Here is a 15812-nt window from a genome sequence, read left to right as displayed (position 1 = left end):
TTAAACAGATTGAATGGTTTTCACATCAGCCCATTTTTGAAAGGATTCATACTTCTTGCTCCCCTAGTTATTCGATCTGAACGAGCTTGAGAGTACTCATTAAAATTATATCAGCTCTGCCTAACAATACAAAGTGAATTGCCCTACCTTTCAAATGCATTTGAAAGCAATCCATCCTGTCTCATCGTACCACCGCGAAGCTTACCTTTCAGCTCATAAAGTCTTTTCCGTAGGTACTGAATCTTTTAACATATGTTATAGCTCTCGTTTTAAAATGACTGTCATTTATTAGACAGTTTTAATGGACATGATGGTGTTATGCTAAAAATGGTACGTTTTTATGGTGATACATGATTGTATTATAGCCTCAAAATCTTTCAAGCACATATTGTGTACATCTTGCTGAGACTCTAAGCTCAGCTTTAGCTTTTGAGTATCTTTTCATGATCTAACCTTTAGCCAGTGGTCTGTCAGCTCAAGGCCAGACTAATGGCTGGATATTGGCCTGTTTCCTCCACCTGGGGCTCCATATTTTATGTATCTCACAGCACATTGCCCAGTGCTGTCTCTCTCTGCTGCACATCTAAAATTGATGGCGGTCGTGACCTCGCTGCGAATGGGTCAGTCCATCTCTTGTTTAATGTTACCTGACCCTTTGGGCCCTATGCACACAAACGCCGCCCTAGACTTTCCCTCCAGCCACTATTTTAAATTTAAAATTGATCATCTAGTTCATCACAAGCTCCACTCTTTCAGAATTTTTTGTTTTAGAGTGAATCTTAGATATTGATTTGTACAATTAATGAGGCAGAGCTGCAAACATCGAAGATCTTTACTTGGTTTTATGCCACGATAGCTGTTTTTCCCTTGCAGACCACTTTTTATCTCACTATATCATTTTCAAGGACCACTGTCTCCCCAGCGTGTTATTGGAAAGATTGTTATTTTCACCGCGGGAAACTCTCAATGACATTTCAATGGGAGTTTCTGTGCCTTCTTTTCTATTTTGTTTATAGCATTTCAGAAAAGCTCAATATGAAGGACTTTTCCAAAGTTACTTTTTTCATAGGAGACAGCAAAAGCATCGATGGATTTCAGCTCCATTGACAGAGCTTTGCATGCCTTTATGTAACTCATATAAACATAATTTCCCTTGTAAAACAGCCAGGGGCAGCACAACAGCCCCTAAAGAGGAAGCTTTTAGAGAGGAAAGATGAGACAGACTTTTTCCCATTTTAAAGTGGAAGAAAATATCAGACTGAGTGACGTGGTTGGAAATATTTGGCCATTTTACTCTCAACCCAAACATGAAACCGTTTCCAGTCTTTCTGTCCACAGATGAACCACAACTTCTGCTTGTGAGAATAGTTAAATGATGTCTGGAGAGTGCAAATAGCAGGATGGAAAGACTTGGAATAGCCAAATACCCCAAAAGCACACAATTAAAGGCATAGTACACACAAAAATATATGCTCTGTCATCATTTACACACCGTTGTGCAGTAATTCATTGTCTTAATGTTCATAACATCTAGGAATTGTGCTAGATATGACACCTCAGGTTGTCAGGAGGTCATTTTACACACAAAGTAAAGTCCATTTGTTTATCACTCTTTCTCAGTGGTCACTCTCATCTGAAGTATTGATTTAAGTCAGTGAGAGCTTTTTTGATGTTCTTTTACTTTTACTCTTTTGAAAGACACTCTTGAAGTCGGACACATTTAGGGCACTTTTGTAGTGGGGAGTCAAGAAATGGACCTGGACTGTGCTGTTTGAATGATAAGATATTAGAGAACTGGATAGACAGACTTCGGCTATTCTTCCTCTTCAAAGATGAATGTGCCAAGACCAAACATGTTTGACAATTATATTGTCTCACATCAAACAAACTGTAGCTTGTGGAAATTTAATTTAACCCCTTTAAGTGTTAAATTTAAGCATTTAGTGCATTTTTCCTATTCAGGAGTGGAATCTAGCAAAAGACGCAGGACTAACATGACAGAAACTCCAGATCAATTACCTCATGCCGGCAACTAATCAATCCAGCCTCATCTGCAATTCCCTCCCGTTTAAAAGGCTCATCCTTTGTGATGAACATAATTATGCATGAGAGACTGGAAGGAGAGGATTTTAATCTACTGGAAAGAAAGAGACAGAGAAAAAAAGGAAATCCCTTCAGCGGAAACTAAAATGACGCTCTGCCTCAGCCGAGGAGCCTGTTCGTTTTTTTCTTACCCTCTTCAGATGTAACGAATGAAAAAATGACGATGAAAGGCTCTGGAACAAAGTGTTACAATCTTTGCTTTTTTGGGGTTGAAGCAAAATTATTCATTTCGTGAGATGCTTTTCAACTGCCACTCAAAACATCTAAGATAAAGTAATATCTAGGGAGCACGCAGTGAAGCGTACCTCACTTTCTTTCAACGCCTGCTTCTATCCGCTTCTGTGTTTAAGCAGAGCCAGAGCTGGAGGTATAAGCTGTAATTAGGGAGCTCTGTCTTTTTGCTGATGCATGCTTGTCACTCATTAACCTTCTGCTTCCAGCTGCTCTCTTTTTTGTAATCCAGGCTGCTTCACTCAGTAGACTCAGACAATCTATATAAAGATCTCGCTGGAGGTGCTAGGGGGATAATTGAGCTCTTTTCGACATTTTTGTTCAGGTCTGGGTTTTGATATTGTCGTTTTTGCAGTCTGGATAGATATTTGGTCATTTTGAGAAGATCAGACTATGGATGCACAATATATCAATATCACATCTGTTATCTGTTGATGTTAGAGATTGTTTATCAGTATCAGTCGATATTGGATAGTGTATGCTCATTTATGCATTTAGATTACCTTTTTAGTCATCTAACACAAGTTAATTTTTAAAAACAGTTAAACGTTACCTTTAGCAAATCTCAAACTGAACATCCATTTTTTTTATACTGTACATGTGATGCAGTTTATTTCTTTAGTTTATTTTCATTTGTTGGTTATCAGTCACAGCCAGAATTTTAATATCAGTGCATGTACAAAAACGTAAAAATGTAATTTTTGAATTTTATGTTGAGATGGTATTGTTTGGGGGTGGGCAGGTGCTGATTCTGGTAATGAAATGGCAGCTCTTTTCCCAATAAGTGATCCTCTGTCAATCTGTCTTCCTTTTGTCCATAATGCAAAGCAGTTTGTGCATCTGAACTGTTTTTAATGGGACGACAGAGGAAAGAGGGGGATGTCAGGCTCCAGGTGGGTGTGTGCTCATGCATTGTTTACTGGTCCATCCGTCCTCTGCTTGTCCATTTAACTCAATCCATTTCCATATAGCAGTATCACCTAGCAGTCTATGCCAGCTTCACTAGACACTGTGAATGATAAATGGTGTGATGCTGTCACAGAGAAACGGGACATTAGAAATTCATTGCAGATTATTCATTCATGTGGAGTGATAATGGCTGGTAATGGATAAGGCAGGCGTAGGGAGATATCAGAGGGTGTAAGAGTCCCAGAGGTGTTTTTTGCCAAATACTTTGCTCTCAGACACCATCAATCACAAATTTTTTAAACTTAGGTAAGTACTTGGTAAATGGATGAAACAGAAGCTTTTCGACAAAGTTGTGTGTTGAGAATACAAGAAGAATATGGAAATTACATATGTGACCCGTGCAGGCAAAAAAAAGTCGGAATGCGCGGGCTAGTTACGAGCTACAGGCAAAACAAGTCAAAAATGTCGAATTTGAGGCTTTCACAAAAAATGAGTTCATTAAGCCCTCATCTAGCGATCGCAATGCTTCAAATAGAAATTAAACATCTAAAAGTATCTTTATTTGTATGTTTTCAGAGAGGAGTACCTTTCCTTTGTCCATGAAAAATGACATTTTTCTCTGCTCACTTCACCTCTCGCCTCAGCAACCCCATTAGTCCAAGTTTGGTATTGTTTTAAAAGTGCAGCATTCCAACTTTGTGAATATTCATAGCGAATTTTTGAAGGCATGAGTCTGGACAACAAATCATACATAATTTTGAAGGTTTTTTAATAGAAATTGTGAAAATAACAATAACTAATTTTTGAAAAATTGCTCATTGCAACTCATTTTGCCAGCATGGGTCACATATGTGTATCTTCTCAAAAAGGATTTTTAATTTTGTTGTCATTGTAAAGAACCTGGAAAAACCTAAAAATATCTGATACACAGCATTTAAACACTATGGAAAACTCAAGAACACATCGTAAGGACCAAAAAACACCAAAATAGCATCAGAAAAGTATCATAGATCTAGATTATGACTCATTCACTATATTCCAAGCCTTTTGAAGCCTTACAATAGATCTGTGTGAGAAGCACACCAAAATGTAAGTCATCATTTGTCAAAAAAAAGTCAAGGAATAAGTCTTCAAAGACTGTTTTAATGCTCCTTTTGTAGTATTTTTGGTCCTTTTTGGAGCTTCACATTCCTTGAACATGATGAACCTTAGTTATATAGTTAAAAATAACTTTGACAGCAGAATTTTCTTTTTTTGGATGAACAAATATTCCTTTAAATGTGCACAAAGGCCTTTGTTAAATAAAAGTACACTCAGTCCTTGGGCATCATCCCCATATGGCATCAGAGAGTATCCTGACATACGGACGTCACCCTTCCCCCTTTTCACTATGGCAAACATCCCAGCAGGATGCACAAGTCCTGGCTTCCCTTTAAATTAGTCGTGGCATGTGAACACACAGTGAAGAGGCAGTTACCGCACTGACAGCTGTGAATGTGTGGAACACACGTCACTGTGGCCTGTAAACAGTCATTAAACCGGGTCTCGCTGCATGGCGTGGTGTAAACACACGCACACACACACACTCTCTCTATGTTGCAGACATTGGATCTTCTCCAGGCCGTAGGCTGTAGCTAAAGCTCAGGTAAAGGCTTTGTTTATCAGGCTTCATTCTGTTGGTATTATAGAGCTTTATATATCTGTCTGGATTATAAAGCTCCTCATTGTGCACACAGTCACGGATCCATCCGGCTCTGTGATAATAGACCGGCCTGCTCGTGGAAGTTTTTCATGCACATGAGCGTCTGTGTCCTCTCATGTGTTTATACAGTATGTGCTTTTCGTGTGCAGTGCTTCTTTTTTTTCCGACCACATTTCTCAGAGAGCATGTATAAATCAGCCGGGCCCCTCAAACTGCAGCCCCTACCTCTCTCACTGGAATGTCATTATCATGACATCAGTCTGCAGACTTTCTGTGCTGGGTCTGGCAACGATAAAATTTCCACAATTGTTTACTAGCTTGTGATGAGACTGGAGAAATGTACGCTCTGTAAACAAGTTTGTTTCTATTTTGATGTCAGAAAGTAATTATGCAGTATCTAATAAAATTAGATGCAAAAAATGAATTATAATTATATGAGTTTAACGGGTGAAGATCCTCCTTTATGCCCTTGTGCCAAAATCCATTATCACTGAAGCATATTTTGATGGATTGTAATAGTTTGAAATCTGTTAGAATTCTTTATGTTTCTGTTGACTTTTATAAAAAGCCAGATTTAGTTTTAGAATTTTTTATCTAAGATCAAATTTAAAGGGGGGGTATCACGCACAGTTTCTGCCAATCTCATGTTAATCTTGAGTACCTATAGAGTAGTATAGCATCCTTCATATCTCCGAAAAGACTTTAGTTTTATCATATTTATAAAAGATACATACGCTGTCGAGTCTTTCCGAAAACAGCCGAGCGCCTGGAGGCGTGCCGTGTGAGTGGAGCACGCGCAGCTTTTGCGTAGCGATCGTCTGCAAGCTATCAATGGTCAGCTAAACAAATGTATTTAAACACACACAATACACCATCGCATTATTCAAGGATGACTTTTGAATCACTATAGTGAATGTAGTGTATAAATGATGAATAATGAATTCGTGTTGTTTACATTATATGCACTTAGGCGTCTATTGCCAACAAAGCATACATTTGAAGCAGTTTTACTCACCACCTGCGGTTCCGACTCATGACCGGGATCATTACCGCTGTGACCGCTCCATCTTTCAGTTTCAAACGATCTTTAAATCCAGCGTTAGAACTGGGCCTTGTTTATGAAACCATAACCGCTGATTCTGAGGGCTTGAGCAGCCAATGAAAAACACAAGATATTCTCCATTCATTTTAACCAATAAAAACGCGATTGCAACTATCAGTTTCTATGGTTATTTTAATAACAAATATCGAGAGTGCATCAATGTAATGCGTGAGCACAAAACTCTCAGCTCCACTTAACGCTGGGTTCTTTGGGAAGCAAGGTTATATTTCCCTCACAACCAAAAACACACTTCTTTGGTGACATTGTTGATTTCGTGAAGTCCTGTGACCTGTGCAGCGCTGCCGACGACTTCTGTAAACCCAAACGCGTGTTGATGGGCGTGCTCTTGCTCTCTCGCTCTGGTCGACGTGTGCGCGCGCGCCCTTCCGGGAGAAGTGTCCGTACAAGGAATTCCGACCTTACTGATGTCACACAGGCCCATACTTGAAAAAAAGACCGCAAAGTTTAAGAGGATTTGGAAGAGTATTTTTGGCACAGACATACTCCGTCATACGTCCAACTCGTGTTTTGAAACTTTGGCCATGTTTAGCATGAGAATCCAACTCTTTAACAGTGTAAACAAGTCAGAATACATGAAATAGCATTACACCCCCCCCTTTAAAAACCTATTTTAATTTATTTATTTTATTTTTATTTTTAAATCTCGTTCTCGCCATGAATATAGCCAGGTAAGCTGGCATGGCGTTAAATCATAAACAAACAAACCAAAATTTATTCAGACACCTTGAACATTTGAATCATTAATACAGTTTATTCACTATAGTTTTAAAAAAAAAATGGTAATAAAATATGACAAGATCTCAGAGTTGAACTGTGTCAGAAAAAAAATAAATTATGTCAGATAACACTTAAGCAAAACATGGTCAGGTCAAAGTGTCTGAATAATTTTTGGTTCCAAATTTTCATCAATTTTACTGGTAGTCCACTGTATGAAGAATTTTTGGGTATAATATGTCACAGTTCACTTTATTTTGCTATCCTCACTTACATAAATGAACTATAGTGTCCTGCACCCACTAGTAAAAATATAAAAGTTTTTTTTATAAAAGTATTATTATAAAAAGTATATAAAATATATATATATATATATATATATATATATATATATATATTTACCCAGTCTTCATTACTAAAATATTTGTTTAATCATTAAAATGGTTGATTTTTACTATTTGTTCTTACTACCATAATTTTGTTTTGTTGTATTATTATTATTATTTGTTAATATTAATGTAATAATTTAATTCTGTATATATAATTTATAACCTTTATAATAAAAACCTTTTATTTTTTTTTAAATATTTTCAAATTCAAAGATTATAAATGCAATGAAAATACAGTTTCATTGTGGTCAATACAATACCATACAAGCCTGAAATATCAAAAAATTAAACATTTTGTTTTATTTATTATTTTTTTACAGATTTTCTCTGAAGGTTTAGTTGACAGTTTTATTTTTAAAAATGTCTGACTTTATGGGTAAACCCTAAAACTCTGTAAAATAGTATAAGGACCCTCCTTTAGTGTAAATGTTACGGTTTATGGTCCGGTGGGCGAAAATCTTAAATCTGATTGTATCGAAAGTAATAGCACGCCTCTACTCGGCAAGCCGCATGATTTGAGGTATCATTCATGTGTGGTGAAGGATTATCTGTCAAACTGTAATACTGATGGTTTGGAGTCTGTTCATCACTGAAGTGTCGATTGTAATCAGAATAGATCATCACATCAGCTGTGTTGGTTACCTTGCAGTATAAAAACAGTATAGAATATGGAGAACTATGACAGTTTGGTTAAAAAAGAATACTGGAGTTGTGGTCGTCCGTGCTCGCACTCTTTGAGCCAGTGATCAAACTGCTGTCAGAGGCTGTGCCAGTGAAGAGTTGCACTACCATGCTGTAATGAGATCCCCTGAGTGCCCTCAGCCAATCACAGTCAAGTATAGGCTCTCCTAGCTTGTGTTAATTGGCTGCAGGGATAATGCCACTGCAACACGCCAGTTCATCTCTGAAGATCTATAATGTTCATGTACATTACAGCTTCCTTTTGAAAAATATCTCTGTACAGACTTAGGGAATAGTCTCATATGACGAGATCATCTTGTCCCAAATCAGTCATTTAATGTTTTATAAAATATGGTGTCCATTGGATTTGCATATGTTCATTAGCAGTCAGCCAATCAGTAATGATATTCAGTTTCAGAAATGATTTCTGTCTTAGATTCTTTAAGAGCTAAATACGGAAAATAATGATGTGATATCTTTCTCCATTGTCGTCATCAGACATGTAGATTGTACGATGGCTCCCCCTACAGGCTGAAATGGAAGTGAGCGTGGCATTCTGGTAATAAAATGTGACAAGTCAATGATGTCAGTTCCCTTTCCGCTGCATATTTCTAGAGTAGCTTTGCAAGCTCAATACTGCTGGAATGGATTGTTATGTCTATTCACTTGCCTGTGTCTGCAGTCGGGTGCCAAACAGGTGCTGAGGAATACCAAACACTCCATCTGTGGCTGCTCGGCCATCCGTAACTCACTCACAAACGCTCACACACACCTCCTCCTGACCTCTGAGGAAGTGAGGTCAAAAACTAAGCATCGCTCATCAAAACACAAACACGGTTACCCTCCTCCTGTTCACACTGGGGTTGTGACTTCTGACAGGATAAAACACTGGATGGTTCCTTACCAAGGAAAGTAATGCATTATTTTTTATGCATTGATTAAACCATGTTGTGGCACATTGCCACTGTTTCTTTCTTTGCAAGTTTCATGTATTTATCGATGGTCATCAGTAGAAAAGTTTTTTTTTAATTATTACCATGAATTGCATTGGCTCAATAATATGCGTAATTATCGTGCATATACTGAAGAAGAAAATGTACATTTTTGCAAAGAATATAGGGTATATATACCCTATATATATATATATATATGTATATATATTTGTGTGTGTGTGTGTGTGTGTGTGTATATATATATATATATATATATATATATATATACAGTGTAAATATATGCAATTTATACAAAATAAATAAATAATAAAATTAAATAAATAAAATTAAATAATAAAACGGCTGCAGGTTTAGTCTAAATATTATTTGAGCCATTTATTTTCTGTTTATTTTATATGAGCATTTTCTATATTCGTATTTGCATTTTTACAACCCTGTTACCAAAATGGAATAATAAATTAAATAAAATAAAATAATAAATTAAAATAAAATATAAAATAAAATAAAAAATAAATGAAATTAAAATAAAAAATAAAATATAATAAATAAAATAAAATTTAAATATAAAATATAATAAAATAAAATTTAAAAAATAAAATAAAATAAAATAAAAAGGTTTGGTCTAAATATTATATGAGCTGTTAATTTCTGTTCAATTTCTATATTTATATTTGCATTTTTACAACCCTGTCACCAAAATTTGAAATTAAAATAAAATAAAACAAGATTACCGGTTTAGCCTAGACTGAGTTAGCTAGCTCAGGTCCATATGTTTGAAAAAGCCAAATTGTCTATTTGTAGCCCTATACTTTTGAGCAAGCAAGTGTGGCATTGCCTCAAGGTTTTTCATTCTCCCTAATTGTTTAACTCAAGTGAGGGAGCCAGTAGCACACAGTTTAATGTTCTTTGAGTTTTGTGCTCAAAGAAAACACAAACCTAAGGCATATTTGTGTCATTTCTGCAAGCTGTATGGAAATACTTATTTGTGCCAGAGGGAGTCCCTCAACCCATGTGTGCTGGAAAGAAGATGTATTATTATCTAGAGATTTTCTTCAGTACAAAAATAGTTTATGGTGGTGTTATTGTTATACATTTTTGCTGTGTAATTGTCTGTGTTTTGTTCTGTAGTCTGAATCATTAGGATTCAGGCAATGGATTGGATGCTGGTGATGATGTCATAATCTGTCCAGCTTTCAGCAGATTAAGGGCCTTGGTGACTAGCCTCTTTACTCTCATTAGTGTTCCCTCTTTCTGTCTAAATCTTTACTAACCACACGCCATAAACCTCATGTCAAGAACTGGCCCTTTGTGCTCTCCACCTCGTTAAAATCAACATGAAATTAAAACGGGCCCCATGTTCTTTCATAATTCGTGTTCCTGGTGTTATTGTGAAGTATTCTCCTTGTTATAGCTGCACGATATTGGGGGGGGAAAATGACATTGCATTATTTTATTTTTCTGCTATATGTATTGTAATATGAAAAAAATACAGGAATTTTCCCCAGATGACTAATAGTTATTTGGAAAGAATGAATCATTCTAGAGTCTGTTTGTTTTGTTTTTGTTTCTTGTTAAATATCCTGTTTCTCTCAGAAATACGCCAGATTATGAAAGTAAAATGTGTTGTGAATGGCAATTCACATTGATTTTAACACGAAAATTCCCATTTGAAAGAAAAACAAGATAATGCACAGTTCTGCTATTCTTGAGGTTGTCTTGTTCATATTATTATGATCATCCTCAATCATAGCTCAGCGCACACATGAATGCCCAGGCGGTGTGTTTCTCCAGCTTCATTAGCTGATGGGTGTGTGTGATTGGGTGGGTGTTGGAGTCGATGTTTACAGCAGTCCCAGGTGGTCAGTTGTAAGACATAATAGGAGGAGCACAGCAGTCTGTGGATTGAAGGGTCCTCCATTTTCGAGTTCCTGTACTCCCCTCCAGCTGCTCCCTATTTGTGCATGTGCATGATTTGTCCCAGGAGAGTATTTTTCCACATCAGGACATTTTTTCTCCATTACTCTGGCAAAACACAAAGGCAATTGGTTATGCTGATTGACAGTGTAAATCCTCATAGCAGACTATATTTAGACATTCATTTGAAGAGTGGTTAACTGATGCAGGTTGTTCAATGCCAAGTACTGATGAAGATATATATATATATATATAAATAAAATAAAAAATAAATAAAATAACAAATTAATCACACATTTACCTGTAATTTTTGACGATAAATCGCACCAAACACTAAAGACTTTAATGTATTTTTATACTGTAACACTTTCACGTTGAATCTCCAAAATAATGTTGAAACAGCATAAAGACAGTATTTTTTAAATATTTATTTGATAGCATCTTTTTACTAAGCATTATGAATGAAGGCCAGTATCACTGATACTGATACTGATGTCTGTATTAAATGGATTTTTTTTCTCAATTCTAGCCATTAATTATAGCCATTCAACATTACAGTATAATCGAAAGCTATAAATTTTATCATTTAATAGGCTTTAAAATTATATAACAACTTTAAATTTAAGTGAAATTATGTCACATTGATTTATGCCTTTAATATACTGTATCAGGGCTCAACGCTAAGGTTTTTTTTTCTACTGGCCCAGTCGGGCTGGTTCAGATTTTTACCTGCTCTGCTAAATTGCACACAAAAAGTTATTGTTTTCATTGTTTTTGACCCATGTAACCTTTGAAAACAGTGCTTTAAGATAGGTCTAACAGGTAAATATACAGAAATTGAATAATCAAGCACTGCACAGTCTTTACTGCATAATTTATAAAATGAATATAGATTAATCCTTATTAAAGCTACAAAAGTTATTCAGTCAAGAAGTGAGTGTTTATCTTTTTGTGTTTTGTTCTTTGATTAACATTAATGACGGATAGCAGCAGGTTTATTAGGCTGCTGTCACTTTAGGACCTGATGCACGTGATGCGGATCTGATACGCATCCTGTGTTCTCGCAACTCTTTTAGTTCATTAACTGATTGAAGACTACTTATGGAGATACTCGACAAAACCCACATTTTGACAATTGTGTGCTTTATGTCTGTTCAAGCGCGAATGCAGCGCTGGCTGCAAACACGTGTGGGTGTGTGTGTGGGTGTGTATTTGATTTGTAATATACTGAGACCAAGGGTGTTTGGGTTTCAAAAGAAGACCCTAGCAGAGTTTGGCAGCTGTCCTCCTAGATCAGTTTCAGTAGGCACACTAGTGATCACTTACTTAACTTTGCTGCAGTCGTTTTGCTTTACCAGGAATCTTTAGGTAATTATCCGAGGACTGTTCTGGCTCCAGTGGGGGGTTGGTACCGCCACAGATGACTGGGCCTCTGTGTGTTTGTTGTGCAAGGCTCTGCCATTTTTAAAAGCAAAAGCCGAGCATGAGCTAATCGTGGACACCACCTGCCGGATTCAGCTTGCAATCCCATTAAAGCTAAATCCTTCCTATACAGTGAAAGAGAGATTGTATTGTGCTTAGATTAGCACATACACAAAACTTGCCGTCCTGGCACTCGTACGGATGCCGAGAACGTTCTGCGGTTCGGATCTCTCTGTGGTGTGAGCCAAGGTCAGCCTTGAGACATTCACTTTTCAGGAACGTGTACGGGAAATTGATGCCGCTTCATGCCAGCTGCCGTCTGAAGGTGCAACAGTAAGTCAGCAACACTTATTTACCATAATCCACATATAAAGAGTAGATATCCACAATTGAGATTTAACTCAGGTTAGTTGGTAATATGATGGTATCAAAACAAGATACAAGCATAAAAGCAGCAAAGTTTAAGATTCAGATGGGAGTTGAGAATAGCAGATAACTCTACAGGTACCTTAGCATTGACCTAAGATAATTGTTTATGTGGTTCTTGTTAGTACATCACAGATCAAAAGAACACACAGGATCAAAGGTCATTGTCAACATGGCAGACAAAGTATGTCCAGAAATGTTACAGAATGTATTTCATTAATGGTCGAGAAGTTCTTCATCAAATTCAGTACACACTATGAAATTAGGAGAATCTGGTTGTAGTGGCAGAGATATATTAAAGGGTTAGTTCACCCAAAAATGAAAATTCTGTCATTTTTTAATCACCCTTGTGTTGTTCCACACCTGTAAGACCTTCGTTTATCTTCGGAACACAAATTAAGATCTTTTTGATGAAATCCGAGAGCTCTCTGACTCCTCAATAGACAGCAATTTAACTACTACTTTCAAGGTCCAGAAAGGTACTAAAGACATCGTTAAAATAGTCCATATGACTACAGTGGTTCAACCTTAATTTTATGAAGTGACGAAAGTGGTGGTTAAAATTCTGTCTATTGAGGAGTCAGAGAGCTCTCGGATTTCATCAAAAAGATCTTAATTTGTGTTCTGACGGAGGTCTTACGGGTGTGGAACAACATAAGGGTGAGTAAATAATGACAGAATTTTCATTTTTGCATGAACTAACTTTAATATAACAAATATATTAATATAAAAAAAGAATTGTAGTTTTATTTCCTCTTCCGAAAATATAAATATTTATAACAAAATACTGTATGAGGAAAATATTGAGTGTTATATTGTAAAGACAATATAAAATTAAATAATTGCTTCCTAAATAAAAAAAATTGGCTTTTATATTGTAATTATGCTAAAATTGTAAAAGTAAATTGTTAAAATGTTTTCTAGAAAATATTTATGTATTTATTTACGTATATTTTATTTTATTATATTATGTTTATTTTATTTGTATTTAATTAATTTTGAATCTGGTTAGTTTTTTATTGTTTTCTCTCTTTCTCCCTCACATTAACTTTTTTTTGCCTATGTATCTCCAACCCTTTTTTAGAATTGTGAAAAAAACAGTGGCTATGCGGCGTGGTAAAAAAAAAAAAAAAAAAAAAGTTAATAAATAAATAAAATAGAAAAACAGGACACAGCCCCTTTGCATGGGGCAAGAGCACTGAGACGCCACCTTCAACAGAGAACACACAGAGGGAGAAAGACAGAGAGGGCGGGGGGGGAGAGGGATGAATGCAGGGGGAGGGGTTGAGAGGAGCAAAGAGAGTGACGTGGAGAGACAGAGAAAGCGAGAAGGCGTTCAAGGGACAGGAGGCTGGGGGAAAGGAGGGAGGCAGACAGCCCAGTGGAGTGCATCGTCACGCTAGGTGAGAGGAGCTCCGATGGCCACAACAATGCAGGATTTTCGTTCTCAGCTGGTCGAGTTTATCCTCCGCAGTTTATCCTTAAGTTAGAGAGCAGACCTCCAGACGCTGCTGTTTGCATGTTATTTGTAGGCAGCCGGGCTCAGGATGGAGTGAGAGGTACGTGTGTGTGTGTGTGTGTGTGTGTGTGTGTGTGTGTGTGTGTGTGTGTGTGTGTGTGTGTGTGTGTGTGAGCAGCACGCAGGTGTCTGGCAAAGATGACTGCAGCAGCTGTTGAGGCATGCAGCTATCTCTCTCTCTCTTTATTTCTCTTTCATTCTCTCTCTCTCTCTGTTCCGTAGTCTGATGTCATTCTGACTGATGCGGACTACCTGGAGGACACCGGGTTGTTTGCTTACTAAGCCAAACAGACTATATAAAACTTTCGTTTGATGAAAATCTCTGACCTCCACAGTTTGACTTTACATTTCTTGCTGTAACTTTGTGGCTTTGCTGATGGAGCACTGTGATCTGTAGGGTAGCGAGCATTGATCTCGGTGCTTGTTTGTTATGTTCATCCATTAGGATTGTGACATTGAAGCAGAAACAACTGACGCAAACACATTTAACTAGATCATAAAGTAGATTGGCTCGCTTACGACCATTAAAGGAATTAAATGCAGAGTAAATGGAAAAATTACATCCTTGCGCTTGACGTTCCTCACTGTTTCCTTTCTGTTTTACATTTATGTATAGCAGACTTGATATGTTCATACATCCTGACATCAAGCTGTTTTTTATGATTGTACTGTGCCCCCGGTGTTTTGGCTCTGTTGCTGTCCTTGGGAGGTGAATTTTCAGTTTGGGGCAAGATTATGCAGCATTAAGCTGCTTGGTATCAGATAATGCAACAATAATCATTCTTTGTGGTTATGAATTCAGCGAGAATTATCTGAGCTGGTGGTGTTTTTGCACTCATGTGTGTCAGCTAAACTATCTTTGGATCTGCTGATGTAATTGGATACTAATTTTAGTCACATACTTGGAATATGTGATCATGTGGGGTTAGAATCATTAGTATTTTCAACATAAACTTATGCTCTGCTTTCATAAAGAAGGTATGTACCATATAATGGATGATATCAGAGATTTTTTTGTGTTTATTGTATGATGTGTATTGTGTATTATACTTAATGTTGTATGTTTAATTTTACATGCTTATTTAAAATCATTTTTCATCATGTGCATTATACTGATGTAATGCTTAAAATCATAACATTTATAAGGATTTATTTTAGTTTTGAATTTTAATTTTTTTTTTTATATAAGCTAAATATTTCAGGTCATAACACAAAAAAGCTGATATCAGCGATAACAGGTAGCCCTATATATTAGCTTGAAATAATATTTATTGGCCCTATATAATATATAGAGCTATATATTTGCTTGAAATGATTGAGGGCACTTAAAAGGATAGTTCACCCAATCATTTACAGAATTTCGTTACAAACCTGTATGACTTTCTTTCCTCTGTGAAAAGTCTCACATTGCATTCGAAATTGAATACTTCCCTAGTATGTAGTGTTGTCAAAAGTACCGACCACGATACCAAGCCGGTACTGAAATTTTAAAAATGTGACGCTTTGAGCGTTGTTGAGCGGATTCGTAAACACCTCTGATTGGCCTTTGTGTTCACACGCTCATCAGATTTGTCTGTGATTGGCTACAATCACAGATATGTCTATTTACAACATGTTTTCGAAGCGTTGATCATTGTAGCCAATCACAGACATATCTGATGAGTGTGTGAACACAAAGGCCAATCAGAGGTGTTTACGAATCCACTCAACAGCATTCAAAGCATCA

General features: G+C 36.7%; 1 protein-coding gene across 9 annotated transcripts in view; it reads left to right on the top strand.

The window, feature by feature from the left end:
* The window catches only part of iqsec1b (IQ motif and Sec7 domain ArfGEF 1b), a 181268-nt gene that overhangs the window by 121741 nt on the left and 43715 nt on the right, over positions 1 to 15812 (top strand). The window contains exon 1 of one of the 9 annotated variants that reach the window (XM_051911870.1): positions 13433 to 13970. The exons of 7 other annotated variants lie outside the window; for them this stretch is intronic. In XM_051911870.1, the coding sequence (XP_051767830.1) occupies positions 13837 to 13970 (134 nt within the window). In that variant the 5' untranslated portion in view covers positions 13433 to 13836. One more of the 9 variants, XM_051911877.1, reaches the window with a different exon arrangement.

Source organism: Ctenopharyngodon idella, chromosome 11 (assembly GCF_019924925.1).
Source record: "Ctenopharyngodon idella isolate HZGC_01 chromosome 11, HZGC01, whole genome shotgun sequence".
NCBI classification, from domain to species: domain Eukaryota; kingdom Metazoa; phylum Chordata; class Actinopteri; order Cypriniformes; family Xenocyprididae; genus Ctenopharyngodon; species Ctenopharyngodon idella.
The sequence above is the reverse complement of the archived record's forward strand: the minus strand, read 5'-3'. Positions and strand labels throughout refer to the sequence as shown.